This window comes from Sciurus carolinensis, chromosome 11, assembly GCF_902686445.1.
Source record: "Sciurus carolinensis chromosome 11, mSciCar1.2, whole genome shotgun sequence".
In the NCBI taxonomy this organism is placed as follows: Eukaryota; Metazoa; Chordata; class Mammalia; order Rodentia; family Sciuridae; genus Sciurus; species Sciurus carolinensis.
In genome coordinates this window covers 56,967,167-56,984,154 of record NC_062223.1, presented here as the reverse complement: position 1 = coordinate 56,984,154, position 16,988 = coordinate 56,967,167, and the positions used below count along the sequence as shown (strand labels likewise).

General features: G+C 45.0%; 1 protein-coding gene across 8 annotated transcripts in view; it reads left to right on the top strand.

The window, feature by feature from the left end:
- Positions 1-16,988, top strand: part of Nav2 (neuron navigator 2) — a 375,768-nt gene that overhangs the window by 251,102 nt on the left and 107,678 nt on the right. For all 8 annotated transcript variants that reach the window (XM_047518211.1, XM_047518214.1, XM_047518210.1 and 5 more), the window contains one exon: positions 3,515-3,637. In XM_047518211.1, the coding sequence (XP_047374167.1) occupies positions 3,515-3,637 (123 nt within the window). The remainder of the gene's footprint in view (positions 1-3,514; positions 3,638-16,988) is intronic.

Sequence of the window (16,988 nt, the reverse complement as noted above, 5' to 3'; positions counted from 1 at the left end):
CAGTTCACAATGCCCTCTTTTGCCTCCCATCCTCCCCTCTCCCCTTCTCCTTTCTCTACTCTTTTAGGGTTCCTTTCATTATCCATTAGTTTGTATTTGATTGGTTCTTTATGTACTCTTATCCTTCCCTCCCCCTTTCCTTTATAGAAACAGATAACTTTCAATTGGATTCTTGAAGGTGAGGTAGATGGTGAGGACAGCTCCATCTCTAATACTGTGCTCTCTCTATGGACAGAATACGACAGAAGGGTATTGTCTTAAAAATATGACTGAATGCATTTTTTATAAACAATGGGGTGAAGAGGTCAATTTCCCATTTTCCTTACCCTTCTGTCTCACTCCCAGAAGCCCATGGTGAATGAAATAGACTTGGAACTGGAACTAGATCATTGCCAGATTCCTTGGTTTCATCTCGGTGACTCTTCTTGGTGCACGTTTGAGAAGGCAGAGGATCCTGCTTTATCCTTGCCCTTACCCTCTCCTCTACCTGAAAAAGTCTATTCCCAGCAGCATTCAGTCGTATCTCTATGGGGCCCTCTCACCCTCGTTGGGTGTTATTTTTTAGCAAAACCACATTGTACATGAGTGTTACGGGGCTGGAGGCTGCAGCCTGTCTTGATCTTTCATCTCTGTGATGCTTACCAGACTCTCCTCTTTGGCCTTAGCAACAAGCCAGGAGGATGCATGTGTGGGCCTTGCGTACATACCCAGGTGCATGTAATTGCCCAACCGTATGTGTTGTTTCACCAGCAATAAAAATCCAGCAGGGAAATGACTGCTAAAATTAGTTCAGTTGTCCTTTGACAAGATCTCCCCAGTCGAAAACTTTTTGTTTGTGTAGCTGGTTGGGCAGTCTTTGCTAAAATCAAAATTAACTGCCTCATTTAATGGTGCACAAGATGATATTTTGAAGACCTTCCAGTGCATTCTCCTTGAAAGGACATTTAATCTAAAAAGTTCAGCCTTGTCAAGTTACTGCATTTTGGGGTAGATGTTTTTTTTTATCTCTTCATACTGGTTATGGGGTGGATGCATGTAGCTCGCTGCTGTGCCCCAACTCACTACATCTGTTGGACAGGTGGATGCATAAACAGACAGCTGAACAGATAGATGGAGGGATGGGGCTATAGTGGTAGATAGAAAGTTTGATTTGCCTTGCCATGTTTTACATGTCAAGTTTACTAATATTTAAAAGGAGAAAAAAACCTGAAATCAGTGTCCTTGCAGAAAGTTTTAGCTAGATTCTGACCTGTGGCTGTGACTTTATGCTTCATTCATTCCTTCAACAAAAATGAGATTTAGTAAGCACTTAGGATGAGTGAGGCACATGGGATAGAGATTCATTTGAACAAAATAAGAATAATTCCTACCTTCAGGGAGTTTACTATCCCTTGTGAGAGGATCATTAAAAAGCAATTATGCAAATAATTATTTAACTATAGTTGCAGTCATTTTTTGCCTTTATTGAGATATAATTCATGTACCATAAAACTCACCACTTTAAAAATCTTTATTAGTGCTTATTAATTATACAGTATGTTAGGTTTCGTTTTGGAATATTTCTTCATACATAAAAGCACAATGTTGCTGGGCATTAGTGGCTGCACACACCTGTAATGCCAGCAGCTCAGGAGGCTGCGGCAGGAGGATCACAAGCCCACAGCCAGCCTCAGCAATTTAGGGAGACCCTAAGCAACTAAGCAAGACCCTGTCTTAAAATAAAAAATAAAAGGGTTGGGAATGCAGCTCAGTGATTAAGGACCCCTGGGTTCAATCCATGGTATTAAAAGAACAACAACAACAACAAAAAAAAAAAAAACCACACACACAAAAAAAGCATAATTTGATCAATTTTGCTCCTTAGTACTTTCCTAGTCCTTCTCTACTCTCTCGCTGATTCCCTTCCTTTACCCTACTGGTCTCCCTTCTAAAAATTTACTACTTCTAAATGTTCAAAGCACATTTTTAGTTTATTCAGACATTTGTAGCATATTCAAAAGTGCTCTTACGTTTTTAAGTTAAGTTGAGACAGTTGAGTGAAAAACAGTCTATTCTGTTGTTTTGTCTGCACACTTTGTTGACTGACACTTGGTTGATTGATGTACGCATAGTTTTCATAAGCAGGTTTTACATCATCTGATTGCTGATATCCTCAAGGGAGGAGGAGAGGGCCATCAGGATGCCCAATTTGGAGATGACCTCTGGGAAGCAGCCCTAATGGAAGTTCCTTTGGCCAGAACTAGGAGCTGCTCCTTACAGTAGGTGGCTCCAGGGAAGGCTTTCTTCTCCGCCCTTCACTTGGCCTAGCTAGTTCTCCACAGCGTCTCACAGTTCTGTTCTTCCAAGAACATATCTCAAGAGGGTCCCCAGTCCTAAGTGATGATCAGGGATCAGGAACCCTCAAGACCTACTCCATATAAGCTAAGCTGAAATGTCAAAGGTAGGAAAACATCTATGATTTAGTTTATTTGACTCTGTGTCAAGAAATTATGACCCCTGAGACTTTTGCTACGTATTATTGAACTTGGACTATAAAATGGTTGTGTTTTCAGACACCTTGCAAGGTGATCTAATGAGGCTATGCAGGGATGAAGGGTTCTGAATTTGGTTTCTGGCTCTGCCCAAGTTTTGCTTTGCCTTTCTGTTCTGTCACAACCGGTCTCCTTTCGGAGGCTCTGGGGAGGAGCCAGGAAGACGTGAGGTACAGCTGCTTTGGACCTGAGCCAGTGGCTGTGATCTCAGGGAGTCATCTGGTTGGTTGACAGCCAGCCATCTATTCAGAAAGTTCCTGGGGTCCTCCCTGTCTGACAACACTGATGTCATCAGAAGATAGCTTTGGAGCATCACTGAGAGAATGAGAGTTGTTCACATAGTTTTGTGACAACCCTTAAGACATCAGTATCAAAGACCATGACAACCACAATAACGCCTGCCACTTATATAGACTTATATAAATTGCAGTGCACTTTGTATTCCTCAGTTATTCTCACACACCCCATGTAAGATTCCCATATGTAACAAGCTATGATATTCCGGAAGATCTGGAGGAGCGACTTGCCCATGATGATAAAGGTGGCTCTGCTAGCCTTGCCCTTTCTTTCCTGCCTGCTTTACTGCACTGCTCTGGAATAGTTCTGCTTATGATTTGCTAATGACTTGTCAGTTCCATTTATGTTACTTAGGTAAAACACCTGCTTGTGTAATTGCTGACATTAAAAAGTATGTCATGAATACATCTGACAGTTAATTTTATTCACTAGTTCCCTTCTGCTTCATAGATTCCTGTGAGCTAATTAGGCTGAGTGTTTTTTTCCCTCTAGCAAGCTGGTGATCCTCCGGGTTGAATCTGCAGCTGAGTTATCCTGGGGCTATGATTGGTGACACAGCCTCAGGGAATTCTCAGTTCTTCCCCATTGGAGCACAGGGTAGCCACGCAGGGCTTCTGGATATGAATGACCAGTCTGTGCAGATGCTTTTGACCATACTCACATATCATCCTCTTCTCCTTTTAAAGGTACATGACCGATGGTGGACTTGGCCTCTATACCCGTCGGCTGAACCGGCTCCCTGATGGGATGGCTGTGGTGCGTGAGACCCTGCAACGAAATACCTCCCTGGGCCTTGGAGATGCTGACAGGTAAGCTTACCCTGCTTGGGGTTGGCCAGATGCAGAGGGGACTCCAGTGTGGCCTGAGAAATAAGGGTCATGATGTTGGGAGAGTGGATTGGGGCCCTTTAACTGGAGGAGAGTTAAGGAACCAGTACAGTTGGGAAGGGGCTGCTGAGTTTGGAGTCCTGCTGCTTTGTAGGGTGGTGCTTCTGGCAGGAGAGCACAGGGAGTTCAGGTGTGGGTAGATTTGTTGTTGTTTTGTCTGTTGCTGTAGCATCTTTGTCAGTTCAGCAGGCCCTAGGGGATCTGCCTCACTTCCTCTCTCACTAGTCAGCTTTCTAGGTATCACATCTTGCAATATACAGTAGGTCTACGTGCAGAAGAGAGCCTTGGCCTTGGCCGAGCGGCCTTTACTAGTGTTTCCATTGCTTGGTAGTAGGGAGTGAGACTTAAGAATGTGGGTGTACACCCCACAAGCTCAATAGTTGACTTTATAGGGGTCAATCAGGCTTCATTGCCACCACTGTCAGAGGAAAAGAAAAAAAAAAAAAAAAAAAAAAAGAAGGAGCTTCAGACCATACTACAGTAAAGAAAGAGAGTGATTTTTATCTCCAAGGTTCTCCTCCTCACTCTGACACAAACTGATTGTACCACCCTGAGCAGCCAGTTAAGGGAAGGCGTTGAACTATGATTTCCAAGATCCCTTCCAGCTGCAGTGTGCTATTATTTCTGGATTTCAGTATACTTTAAAAATACCATTTAGTGATCTGACTGTTGAAGTATTTTCTGGCATACTTGACCTCTTTCTGCATCTGGGTTGATGAAATGTAACATAGAATTTAGATACGAGTGGTTTGAACAGACTGTAAGCTTTTAGGTGCTCACCTTCATGTGTCAGGCAGCCAAAAAGTAGCACAAGTCCCAGCTGCTCTTCTAGGAGAACTTGCTTTGACAAAGAGCTGGGTGACTCCTGTGATCCTCTGGCTTCAGAGAAACAGGGCAGCACACTAAAGAGACAGACCCTAAAATCACTCCCAGAAATGGAATTTGCTGCAGAGGAATCTTCACATTCTCTAGCGGAAGGCTGGAAAGCTCAGAGTGGGGCAGAGAGCACTGGATTAGCAGTCAGGAACTTGGGCTCTGGTCCAGTCTCTACCACTGACTTGAGATGTCCTCTGTAGAGTCCCCCAGCATCCGGGGTGCTCATTTATATTTATATCAGGAATAACAGATGCCTCTGCACCAGATTTCTGGCTCAAGTCGACTTTTTTTTTCTTTGTAATTAATAAAAAGTATTGGTTTGAAAATTCCATAGAAACGTGAACCATTTGAGAACTGCTCTTTCTGTGTCTTAAACACCCTCTAACTAAAATCTTTATATTAAATATTATCAGGGGGAGAAAACATCAGTGCTGCAGCACCCCCACTGCAGAGTTCACAACTTGTCAAACTATTTCATTTATTTGTGTTCTCCTGTGATCATGTAGTTTGTTAGTAAATCTATTAGCACAAGCGCAGGCCTTACAAGGTACGTTTCCCCTCATAGGAAGAGAAGAATGTGGGCTCGGCAGTTTAATTTAATGCTTCATTGCAGGGTTAATGGAATTATTATGGATCACAGCCAAGCTTTTTTCTGCTTTCTGGTGAAAAAAGCACCAGATGATGGAGAATTTGGGGGTGGAGTTGGAAAGATGGATAGCATTTGTTGTGTTGTCTTAGTTTAGTCTGTGTGATTAAACCAAGTGAACAACAGTGTATTCTCGTCTTTCCCAGACGAATGGTTGGGTACAATCACATAAAACTGAATGACTAACCCATCAAATATTAAATAGAGAACTCGAGTGGCTTAAAAAAAAATAGGACTTAATCCAAGTAAGGTGACACACACCTTTAATCCCAGCTTCTCATGAGGCTGAGGCAGGAGGATTGCAAGTTTGAGGCCAGCCTGGGCAACTTAGGGAGACCCTGTCTCAAAAAGTAAAAAAGTCTATAGCTCCTTAGAGAACATATTTCCATTTATCAGGACAAGAACAGTATTATCCAAATTGCAACATTTGGGGAAGTATCTCAAGGGTACAGTACCCCTGAATTCAATCCTTACTACTGTCAAAGAAAAAAAGGATTTAACAATGATTTACATTTTTTTACTATATCATATCAATTCTGGCTTGTAGGCAGGGAGATATTTTACAATGTTCTATAATGTGCTAAATTTTTAGTCACCAGTTACTATAAATAGACCATAGGGATGCTTCATCTGTGACTAAGCTGAAATAGTACAAGATTTCCTTCTATAAAGTTCTCCAAGTAAGTCTCTTATGTTTGTATTTTGGAAAAATGTTTCACAAGTTTGGAAGGTTAATCTCAGTAATATAGGAAATCATATTAGATGGTAGATAGGGAAATATTCCTGATATTTATATTTTACTTTTAATATTTTAAAAACTATCACATCAAACCCACAATTTCACAAATATTGCTTAAGGTAAGAATCGTGTATGGGGCTGGAGTTATAGAGCACTTGCCTAGCATGTGTGAGGTAATGGGTTTAATTCTCAGCACTGCATATAAATAAATTTTAGAAAAAGTTCATTGACAACTAAAAAATATTTTTTTAAAAAAAGAATAATGTAGGCATGAGACAACTATGAAATATCAAGGAAGAATATCACAGATGGTGAATATGCAAATGTTTGCAACTTGGGTAATGCTGTTCTTGTTCCTGTAATTGGAAATATGTTCTCCAACAATTTAGACAAGTGACCAGAATTCTTCCATTTTAACCTCTAGGAAGTTATTTATAGAAAGGAACTCCAGTCTTTATGAATTTACATAAGCAATAGACCACGTGAGTTCTCTAAAGGAAATAGGAAAAGTTCTGACAGATTAGACCTGACCAGATTCCAGCAAAGGGAAGACAAACGGGAGAAAGGCAGGTCAGCCTGAGGAAGAGAGACCACTGAACTCAGCAGTGGCTCAGGAGGACAGCAGATATCCCATGAGACTTTAAAGGGTACTGACCTCCTGGACAGACCTGAGCTAGTTGCAACAGAATGTGGCTACTGTGTCTTTAGGGTTATTAAAAGCAACTGATAAGAATGTGTACCTTTGGAGCCTGGGAGATAGAAACCATGTCAGTTTGTGTCTTGTATGTCACCAGCTGGCTTCTGAGAAATTGTAAGTGAAGATAGTAAACTGGAAGTGCCAATTCTCCCCTTGATCTCCTCTCACTCTCTACTTCTTTCCTGATAGTGATCAGTGGCTACTTCCAGCCAACTAGAACTAGTGGGCTGAAAAGGGAGGATCAAAAGGGATGAATGGAGGTGGCTTATTGCATGTCACAGACCCCAGATAGCAGACAAATGAAAGCCACTTTCAGAGGATGAAGAAGTAGGGCAAGCAGGGCAGAGACTGGGTTAATGGAGAGCAGAATGGTTTGCCGACCTTCCACTAATTCCTGCATACCCTGCTGTCCCCTCAGAATCTGTGAGAAGCTCTGTAACTCCAATGACAGCTGAAAGCTCAGCTCTAGGGAAGTTTCCACTTGTGTGTCCCTTTCTTGGTCCCTCCAGAGTATCTCTGCTTGACAACCTTCACCCACTTGTGCATTAGTGAGCAATAGGCAGAGGCAGTTAGACGCCCCTCCTGAGTGGCACCCAAGGTAACACACATGTCATCAGGGGCACCAGGAGAACCTGTCAGGCTCCATTTGCACCTTAGATCAGGAGGACTAGAACTTGTTGGTCACTTTCTTCCAAGCTCTCAGAACACTGACGTTAACTCCAATGACTTTACTTATTTGGAGCTCTGAAGCCTTGTTACTTCAAAACTTCCAAAAGCAAAATCAAATGTATGTGGTAAACTGTTGTCCTGAGACTGTAACAAAATGAAAATCGCCCTCCAACACTTTGCCAGGAAACTGAGCAAGAGACCCTTTTTTACCCCTTCATCTTTCAAGTATTTCCTGACCCTCTTATTATGAATTTGAAGCACTGAGAGATTGCTCTTCCCATTATGGGTCCGGAGTCACTACACAGTCTCCTCAGTCTGCCTTTGGGGACAGGGCCTTGGCACTCAGAGCCGTTCCAGATTCAACTTGAATCAGGAGGTCTGCTCTCGGGTGAGTCCCACGGTATGAGGATGTAACTATGCAACTTGGTATTTGAGCAGTCTGCCAAACTGAGCCCTCTCTCCCCACCCAGAGTGTCACAAGAACTCCAAGAGCCCAGGCGCTGCTTGCCTTTATAATGCGAGTGGAACAAAGTGGCCCTCCTGACACCAAACTGTGTACTCAGAGATTCCGGCTAACCTAGAGCGAAGAGTTTAATCCAGGCCAGAGGACCCCGGTCAGCAGACAGAATTGGTGGGGACCCCATATTGAGGGATAGGTCCTAAAGCCAGTTATTTCTTAGGCATAGGCCCTTCTGGGATCCATAGAAGAAAAGGAGCAAAAATAGGAAGAGACTTCTCCCCTCGCTCTCCATTCCAAGCCTGTGGTGGGCATAATAAACACCCCCAAAATGTCTACCTCTCTGAATCTCCAGAACCTGTGGATAGGTTGTTACATGGCCAGGGGAGGAAAGGCCACTATCGACTGACACTTAGATAGGGAGATTGCTCTGGATCACATGGGCTCCGTGTGGTTACAAGGTCCTTGAAAGTGGAAGAGGGAGGCAGAAGAGGAGGCTACAGCAATGCCATGTGTCGAGGAGGCGGCTTGCCATTGCTGGCCTTGGAGAGGAGGAGGAAGACTACTGCCAAAGGATGCAGGTACCTCTGGAAGGGGGAAGGACAGAGAGCGGGTGCTCCCTTGGGACCTCCAGACATGAACACAGCCTGCTGACATCATGACTCTAGAACCATGAAATTATAAATTTGTATTCTAGTGTTTTTAGCCACTCAGTTTTTACTAATTTGCTACAATAGCAACTTAAAAAAATACCAAATTTTATCAGAAACTAGTAAAAACAGTCATAGTTACCATTTTCCTAATGGGTTGCTGGGTGCTAGGAATTGTGCCAAGCACTTTACAAGTATTAGGTCATTTATCCTGACCCATTGAGAGGATGTGTTATCCTAGCTTTATAGACTTGAAGCAGTGGTGCTCAGAGAGGCTCAGTAAACTTGCCCAAGGTTAACACGGCTAATGAGGGTCCAAGCTGGGCTACAAACTCAGGCCTGTTAGGTATCTCCTCCACCTTGACCTGCACCCAATGCTCTACCAGCTAACCTCCTCTAGAGAACTCTCCTTGTAGAGATGTTTTTTCATTCCCTAAGTAACTCCCAGTCCTTATCTCAGCACCATCTTTTTAAATAAGACCCTTAGTCACTAAAAATCTCTAATATCCTCGAGGGACAGTGCAAAGCAATTTGCATTAAGAGAGAAGGAATGTTTCCTGACTCATCTCTCCCCATTCCAGATGTTTTGCACATGGACACCCCAGGTGGGTTTGTTCTCACCCCTTTTCCATCAGTGACCTCAGATCTCAGGGAAAAGGTCCTTTTGTATGTACCTCTGTGCCAGCTCACTCCTTTCAAGTTTGGAGTAGGGATGCTTGTTGACAAATTGTGACCAATTGCAATGTTTTATTGTTAGTTGGGGAAGGAATCCATAATTTCAAGATTTCAGATAAGTTTTGTGCTTCCCTTTAGTGATCTAGAAAATCCAGGGCCACCAGCATCTGTGGAGACTCTGTAGTCATCCCCAAATTTCTTATTGGGCACAGTGATACATGGGATACTGAGGCAGAGAATCACCAGTTCCAGGCAGCATGGAGAACTTAGTGACTGTTTCAAAATTTAAAAATTTACTGAGCATGGTGGTGCATGCCTGTAATCCCATTCTCCAGAGGTTGAGGCAGGTGGATCACAAGTTTGAGATCAACCTCAGCAATTTAGTGAGACCCTAAGCAACTTAGTGAGACCATGTTCAAAAGAATAGAGGAGAAAAAAAAAAAAAAAAAAACAACCTGGGAATGTAGCTCAGTGGTAAAGCGCATCTGGTTTCAATTCCCCAGTACTAGAGAGAGAGAGAGAGAGAGAGAGAAGTAATGAAAATTAACTGAAATTAAAAGCTTAGTTTCTTAATCATACTAGGCACATTTACTTGAAATGGGGCTCAGAAGCCCCAACTGGCAGTGGCTTATTCTGCTGGATGATACAGATAGCACATTTCCATCATTACAGAAAGTTCTTCTGCACAGCACTAGTAACATGGTCTCAGGTATATTGCAAAAGGCAGCTGAGGAGTGAGGAGATGTGGGGTTTGCTATGAGGACACCCTGGTTCCAGTTCTCACTCTCTTATGCAAGTCACTTAACTCCCAGAGGTTTGAGTTTTTGTCTCTAAAACAAGGATGGAATTCATGCCTGTCTCCCAGTGAAAGGGTTTGTCAAGCATCAAAGACAAAAGCTCTCCACTCTCTCTGTGAAAGCACTCAGGGCAGTCTGGGCTCTACCTCCCTGCAAGTCACTTTTCTTTATTTAATTAACTCATAATTAAGTTCTCTTCTCTCTGTAACAGTTCATAATAGCTACATATGAATAAAGAGCAGTTGTAAATGAAAGCAATATAGCATAGGACCAGGGGGAACTGTAACTTAGAATATAACGTGTAGAAAAGGAAGAAGTAGAGAATACATACACACCAACCATAAGGTTTTTACATGGCTGTGTTTTTGAGGGTTCATTTAGCATTGAGCTCCTTGGTAGCCCAGGTGAAAATGAACTATGTGAGCTTTTGCCCCCGCCCCCTTCAGACCTGTAACATACTGTTTTGTCTTCATGTTCTCTGTGTGTCAATCACTTGATCTTGATCAATGACTCATTCTCCATCTTTCTCTCACTCCCATTCTCCTCCTTTTCCTTGCCTTCTCCTTCTGAGTGCCTTGTAACTCCCTGGGATACCTGTTGGTGTCCAAGAGCATTTTCTTAGTCCTGCATTCAAGGGTTCTACCTATTCTCATGGGACAAAAAGGTGACTCCCACACAGTACTCAGCATCAGTGATGATTACTCTGTTTCCTTTCCATCTCTATTTCCCTTTCCTCTCCTGCTTGTGGACAGCAAGGAAAAACTAAGTAGGAGAGAGTGAAAGTCCTTTTCATTTTAAAGCTCATAAAAGGAGGCTTAGAGGCAAACCTTCCCTTCCGTGGTAACAGGGCAGTAATTACCACATTGGGCTTTCCCAAGGGCTGCTTTCCTGCAGGTACCACTGAAGCCTTTTTAAGTGAGGGCTGCTGCTTGTAGGATCCGTGGGCAGGGGCCACCTGGGCTGAACAGAGGGTGGTGCTGACAGGAAGCAAACCATCTGCTCTTCAAACCACAGAGGAATTCTCCAGAGGGTCATGAAGAGAAGAGAGAGAATAGCCTGCAGCGTCTTATGTCTTGTGCATGCAGTGTTCTCACCAAAGAAAGGAAGGAAGAAGAGAGCAGGGTGGCAGGCCCGTGATGCTCTCCCACACCCTAGTGCCGCCCACGCTCATAACCTCGTTCCATAACTCTGACCCAACATATAGGAAAGCACAGCCAGCTGGGAAGCATATCACAACCTCAAAGTTCATTTTCTGTAAATCATGTGTTTTCAACAATTATTTAAAGGTAATTTGTACTTAAAGGGTGGATGAAAAATGTTTAGCAATAGGAAAGCCAGAATGAGAGGTCAAACAGAAGAGCCAAAACAGAGAATGTTTCTCTGTGCTTATTCCGTCAGCAACCCACCCATAGGCCCCAAGCCCTGGCCAAAGTGTGTCCCTACAATAGGAAATAACTTCATGTACTTTAATCTAGGTATCTGGGAAAGTCTTTGCATCCGTTAAGATAGGGCAGGTTATGCTATATAACAAATATTCCAAAAACCCACCCTGAGTCTCTGGCTACTGCAGGTCAAGGGAGGCTGCATTGTACATTATCCTTGCTCTGGACCCAGGATGCCAGAAGGACTCCCATTTAGAGCACTGGTCATCCCCATAGTGAACCACACAATGTCTCTTAAAGGTTACAAGAATGACCACAGAACTGCCCCTCATTTGTCACTGACCAGAGAAAGTCATATGGCTATACTTAAATTCAAAGGTGAAGGGACGTGCAGTTCTACTACGTGCCTGCAAGGAGAACAGAAAATTCACGCTGAACTGTACCAGTGATTTCACAGTTTTGTTACATACAAGTGTCAGCCTGAGCTTAATGTTCTCCCACGCCCTATTTTTCAATCAGCTCTGTGTCAGGCAATGAATCATGTACTTACTCTATACCTATCAGATGCCAGACACTGTGCCACCCCGTCTGACCCCAGCACCTCTGGATGGGACAGACTGAGCAGACTGAGCCTTTCTGGTAGGTAAGGAACATGGTAGTTGAATCGTTAAGGAATTCTATCCAGTGCTGTGGGTCAGGTGTATGTCATCCAAGTATTTGGAGTATGTTTTGATATGTGACAGCTTGTTGAAAATACTGATGATTGTTTAATATTTCCTGAGCACTCCTATGCCCAGGCCTTCGGGCTCCAAAGATGAGTAGGACAGAGTCCCTATACTGGAGAAGAAACTTCAGTCAGACATTGTGACCCTGGGTGCCAAGACCTAGACAGACCTTTACTACCAGCTAACTGTGGGCCTACGCTGGGAACTTCTTGCTAGCCTAATAAAATGCAGGAGGTTTGCTTGTTTGTTTTTTGGTCAGTGATGATTTAAAAGATCCTTTAGAAACACTTCACAAGTGTCAAACAGGCCTGTTCATCTCATCATACAGGTGGAATTTCTTTTATGTTTCCTTTAATATCCTTTGTCATTTTTAAAGAGCAGCCTAGCTATGATTTCTGTTACTGAAATGTTAAGATCTGATTGGAATAAGCCCAGTGTCTAGGACAGCCCTTACTATGCCAAGTGCCCCTAGTTTCTGTGTGACCTTTATGTTGGTCAACTATGACAGCCCAGTGGCAGTGAGTGAATTTCTATCCCAGGTTACCTTGCGTATCTATTTTTCTCCCCGGCTGCCTCTCTTCAGCCAGTTCACCCCACGTGGAGGCTTTCCATGCCAGGGCTAAGTGGGTTCACTCATCAGTTGTAGCCTCTTGCTTTGCTGGTGAGGTAACTGAGTCTGTTAGTGGGCCAACAACTATGTCCTCCAGGCTCCCAAGGGCAAGGTGCCCTCCATGTGGGTGGAGAACATGAACTCTGAGGAGCTCTGATGAAAGCACAGGTGGTCTATTGGTGGTGATTGTGAATGTATCCCCACGGTAAGGGAAGGAGTACCCTGGGAACCCGGAGACCTTGTCCTAGACCTGACTGCCACCTTGGCAAGGTGCTTTCCCTCTCTGTCTCCCATTGCTTCCCCCGAACCATCATGATCTTTAAGGTCTCTGAGCTCTTGTGAGCCAGGGTTCTTGTTTATCACCTGAAGGCAGAGTGACAGTGACTCACCAGCTCGTCCTCGAGGGCAAGGCCCCTGCCAGCTCTTCCACTCTGAGAGTCACCATGACATGAATTGTCACATGATGCTGTTTCAGTTAGGAGCAGGTTGCTCGCCCCAGGTCCCCAGCATGTTCAGGCTTGAGCGCCGCTGCAGCTGCCTGGCTGAGGGCCCCTCTTGTGCACACAACAGACCTCTTCAGGGAAGGATGCCCCAAGGTGTCCTTCCTCGCTCCAAACTGTGACACACATGGAGGAGTTTGAGAGAGGCAGGTGGCCGCGCTTGCTGATTTCTATCCCAGGTGGGTACAGAAGAATGCCTGGGACTGAGGACCAGAATGAGGTCTTCCAAGGGGAGGCGTGGGAAGGACAGCTGTGCTTGACAGTGGTGGCCCTTAGGCCTTCTGACACTTTGGAGAAAATCTTCTGTCATACATTGCAATGGATTTTGTTTGGATTGGAGCTTCACCAAAATTTTATTAAGAGATGAAGCTCATAGAATCATCTCTCATTTCCTCATAGAGATAACAAAACTCTAAGTAATCAATAAGCAATGAATTATACCCCTTTTGGTAAGTGTTTTCACTTAGGAATTAGACTTAGCTTTATTGTTTCCTAAATCAGCACTCATGGTGGGTACTAACTGTCCAGAGCGAGGTGGGTGGTCAGCCCTGGGCATGGGCAGAATTGAGGAGTGTGGAGGGATTTCCCTACACTGATTGTTCATGCAGTTATGCCAGCATCTCAGAGGACAAAACAGCACTTGGGATGGATTTGAAGGAAACAATGAGTTTTACATTTAAGGAAACAAGTTCCTTCTCCAAAGCAACAGTGCTATAAGGGGCAACATTAGGATTCGAATTCAGATCTCTCTAACCACGAAACCACAGCTTTCAGTTTTTGCACTGGTCTCCCCCTTCATTCAAAGGCTCTGTTGCCATCCCTCCCAAAAAAAAAGAAATTGCTCAGATCAATCTGAGTAGTTGGTGAGCATCTCTCTGTGCCTGGCACCAGCCAACCTACTTGTAGAGGTCACTGCCTCCAGCAGGCCAGCTGACCTTCAAGACTTCTTCCTCATTATCATCTTCCCCAATCTGGGAGGCTCTGTGAAAGGCAAGCCCAAGTCAGCCCAGGCTCAGACCAGGCTCTGCTGTGGCTGAGGGAATCCTCTCTCACCTGAGCGGATCCTAGGGATGCTTGAAGCTGCAAATTTAATAGTGTTCTCTTAAGAACGCTGAAGCCTGGAGCAGTGGCACACTCCTGTAATCCTCACTACTCAGGAGGCAGTAGACTCCTAAGCTCAAGGCTAGTTGTCCCCAAAATACAAAAGGCTGGGGATGTAACTCAGTGGTAGAGCATCCCTACCCACCAATCCCCAGTACCACCAAAAAAAAAGGTTTTAGTGTTTTATTATTTGTGTCCTATTAATCATATCAGTTGACAACCAGAGTGTTCCTTCAGTTGTCTCTTCCTAAAGGTGGGGCTCTGCTGTATAGACCATGGTGGCTCTTTGTGTCTCAGCAACCCAGGAAGAGGAGGCTGGCTCTGTGGGCTCCAGTGGCAGCCCACGTTTCCCCTTGTCCTCTGCACACTTTGATTTATTGCTCTCATTAGTCCCTGGAGCTCAGCCCTATACAGTGGCCTGAAATGAGATCTGAAGACTCTGACATTTTGAGGGATGTTGCAAGATTGTAGGGAGGAGATGAAATGGAGACCGAGGGAAATGAGGTGGCTGCACGGGTGGATGGCTCCAACCCCCAGCTCCAGGATGTCTATTGTCACCTTTCCTTTAAGCTTACCCCGAGATCTGGGGAGAGGGACTCAGCCCCTCCAGTTTCCTCAGTGGCAAAATGAGGTTTGAAAAAGAATTCTCTCTGGCTGCTGATTCGCAGTGCCTGTCTGGACATGGTTTGTGGTGAGCCCATCAGTGTGTGTACAGTGAAGCCCTAGGAAACAAGTGCAGCAGAGCCTCAGGGCATTGTGGTTTGGGTGGGAGTCTGCTGTGTCACCTTTTGTGGGGTACAGAGGTGGACTGTGGAAAGTGGGTGCAGGAGCCCCTTTGGGTGTCCTATAGTTAGCTAGGAAATGGCTGAGTGTTGCCTGGTGAAGAAGGTGGATCCCCGGGTACCCACTGACTAGAGGAGAGTTCTGTGGAGAGAAAGGTTCATTTTCCCACTGTCAGTATGGTAGCAACTCCTGAGAGCTCTGGGAACACCAGAGACAGGTTCCTTGAGAGACTGCTTAATCTCCCCCATAGGACCCTTGGCAGTTTGGAATCTACAATCCTAGCCTCATTGTCAACAACAACTCTCATTTATTGAGCACCTGCTACATCACAGGTATTCTTCTCAGTGCTTTGACAACCCAGAGAACCCCAAGACAGTAATTACCCCATTTCACAGATGAGGAATCTGGGATCAGTGAGTCCAAGGGACTTAGGTCTGATTCCAAAGCCAGTGCTGCATCTGAGACAACAGGCTGCCCCATTTCTATCAGGGGAAGGTGGGCCACTCCTGATTAGTCCGTGGACTCGGCTCTCTCTCAGGATGATCCAGAAGAACCTCCTGCTTCCTTCCTCTGAGGAACCCTGCTAGGCTCCAGCTCTGCCTTCCCTGGGAAGCCTCCCTAGCTTCTCCCCTCCCACACCCCAGGCAGGAGCCTCTCATCCATCTAGTGTCCCCCAACCTGTGCTTTCTGTGATAGCATAACATGCCTTTGGGAGTCTGGGCTCTTAGGCATGGTCCTCCCCTCTAGACCGAGAGGGATCAACCAGAATGCTATCATATTCTTCTTTGCTTTCTCACGCTTTACACAGAACCTGGCACCTGTGGTTGTAGATGTTTGCTAATATGTTTAATTCATGAATCAATGCTAATGAGGTAACTTATTAGATTTACTGAATATTTAGTTTCCCTCCTCTTTTTCCATCCAGCAACTCTTGGCATACTCCCCCAGATGATCCCAAATCTCTGGGCATTCTCATCCCCTGCCTCCCTCCCCCTCCCCCCCCCCACCACCACCGCAGTCCAGGCTGCCGTTGCCTCTCCTCCGAGTTCCCACTGTCATCTCCTGGGCTCACTGGCTCCACTGTGGCCTTCAGATGGTACATGCTCCTCCCAGCAGCCGTTATAATCTTCCTAACATGTACACCAGCTCCCCTGCCCCTGCCTGAAACTTCACGTCAATGGATTTCCACTGAATGTAGGATAAAATCCAGATCCCTACCATATAGTGCATGTAGTACCCGCTGCCCACCTCCCTGGCCTCTCCTCATCCCGCTTTCTCCTCCTCCGTCCATGCCTTCCTTTAGTCTCTCGAACATACGACACCTTTAGAACCTTGCACGTGCTACTCCCTCTGCCTGACGTCCTTCCCACCCATCTCCTTTTCTCTTTACAGACTGGCTCATTCTTCTCCTTCAGGTCTCAACCCAAACATCTCAGGGAAGCTGTCTCTGGCCACTCCACCAAACAGTGGTCTCAACATAGAGTTCTTTCAGAGATTGTTTACTTCACGTCCACTCTATTTCACGTGCCTTGTTTTGTGTGAATTTATATTTATTTGTCTGATACGTCTCCCCTTGTAGATGTCAGCGTCAGTAAAACAAAACCCAGGTAAGTGCTGCCCATGGGTGAATCCCCTTTTCTGTCAGAGGGAGTGTTCCTTACTAGGCCGTGAATGAAAGAATGCATGCCTGCCTGCCTGCCAGGTCCTGTAATGCAGGGCTCCTGTGCTGAATGTTGAAAACAAATGTCAGAACAGGGCACTGATCAAACAGAACAGGGCTGCGACCCATCCGAGTGGCCATCATGCTCCTGTAAGCTACTCTTAATGACTGACATAAGTCAATCCTGGTGCTGAGGTGAACCATCTATCTCTGTCTTTTTCCAGTCCTCAAACCTGCTCCTCCCCACAAAAAATGGGTTTATTGATATCTAGGAACTTTCCTTGTCAGACACTGAATGGTTTGACC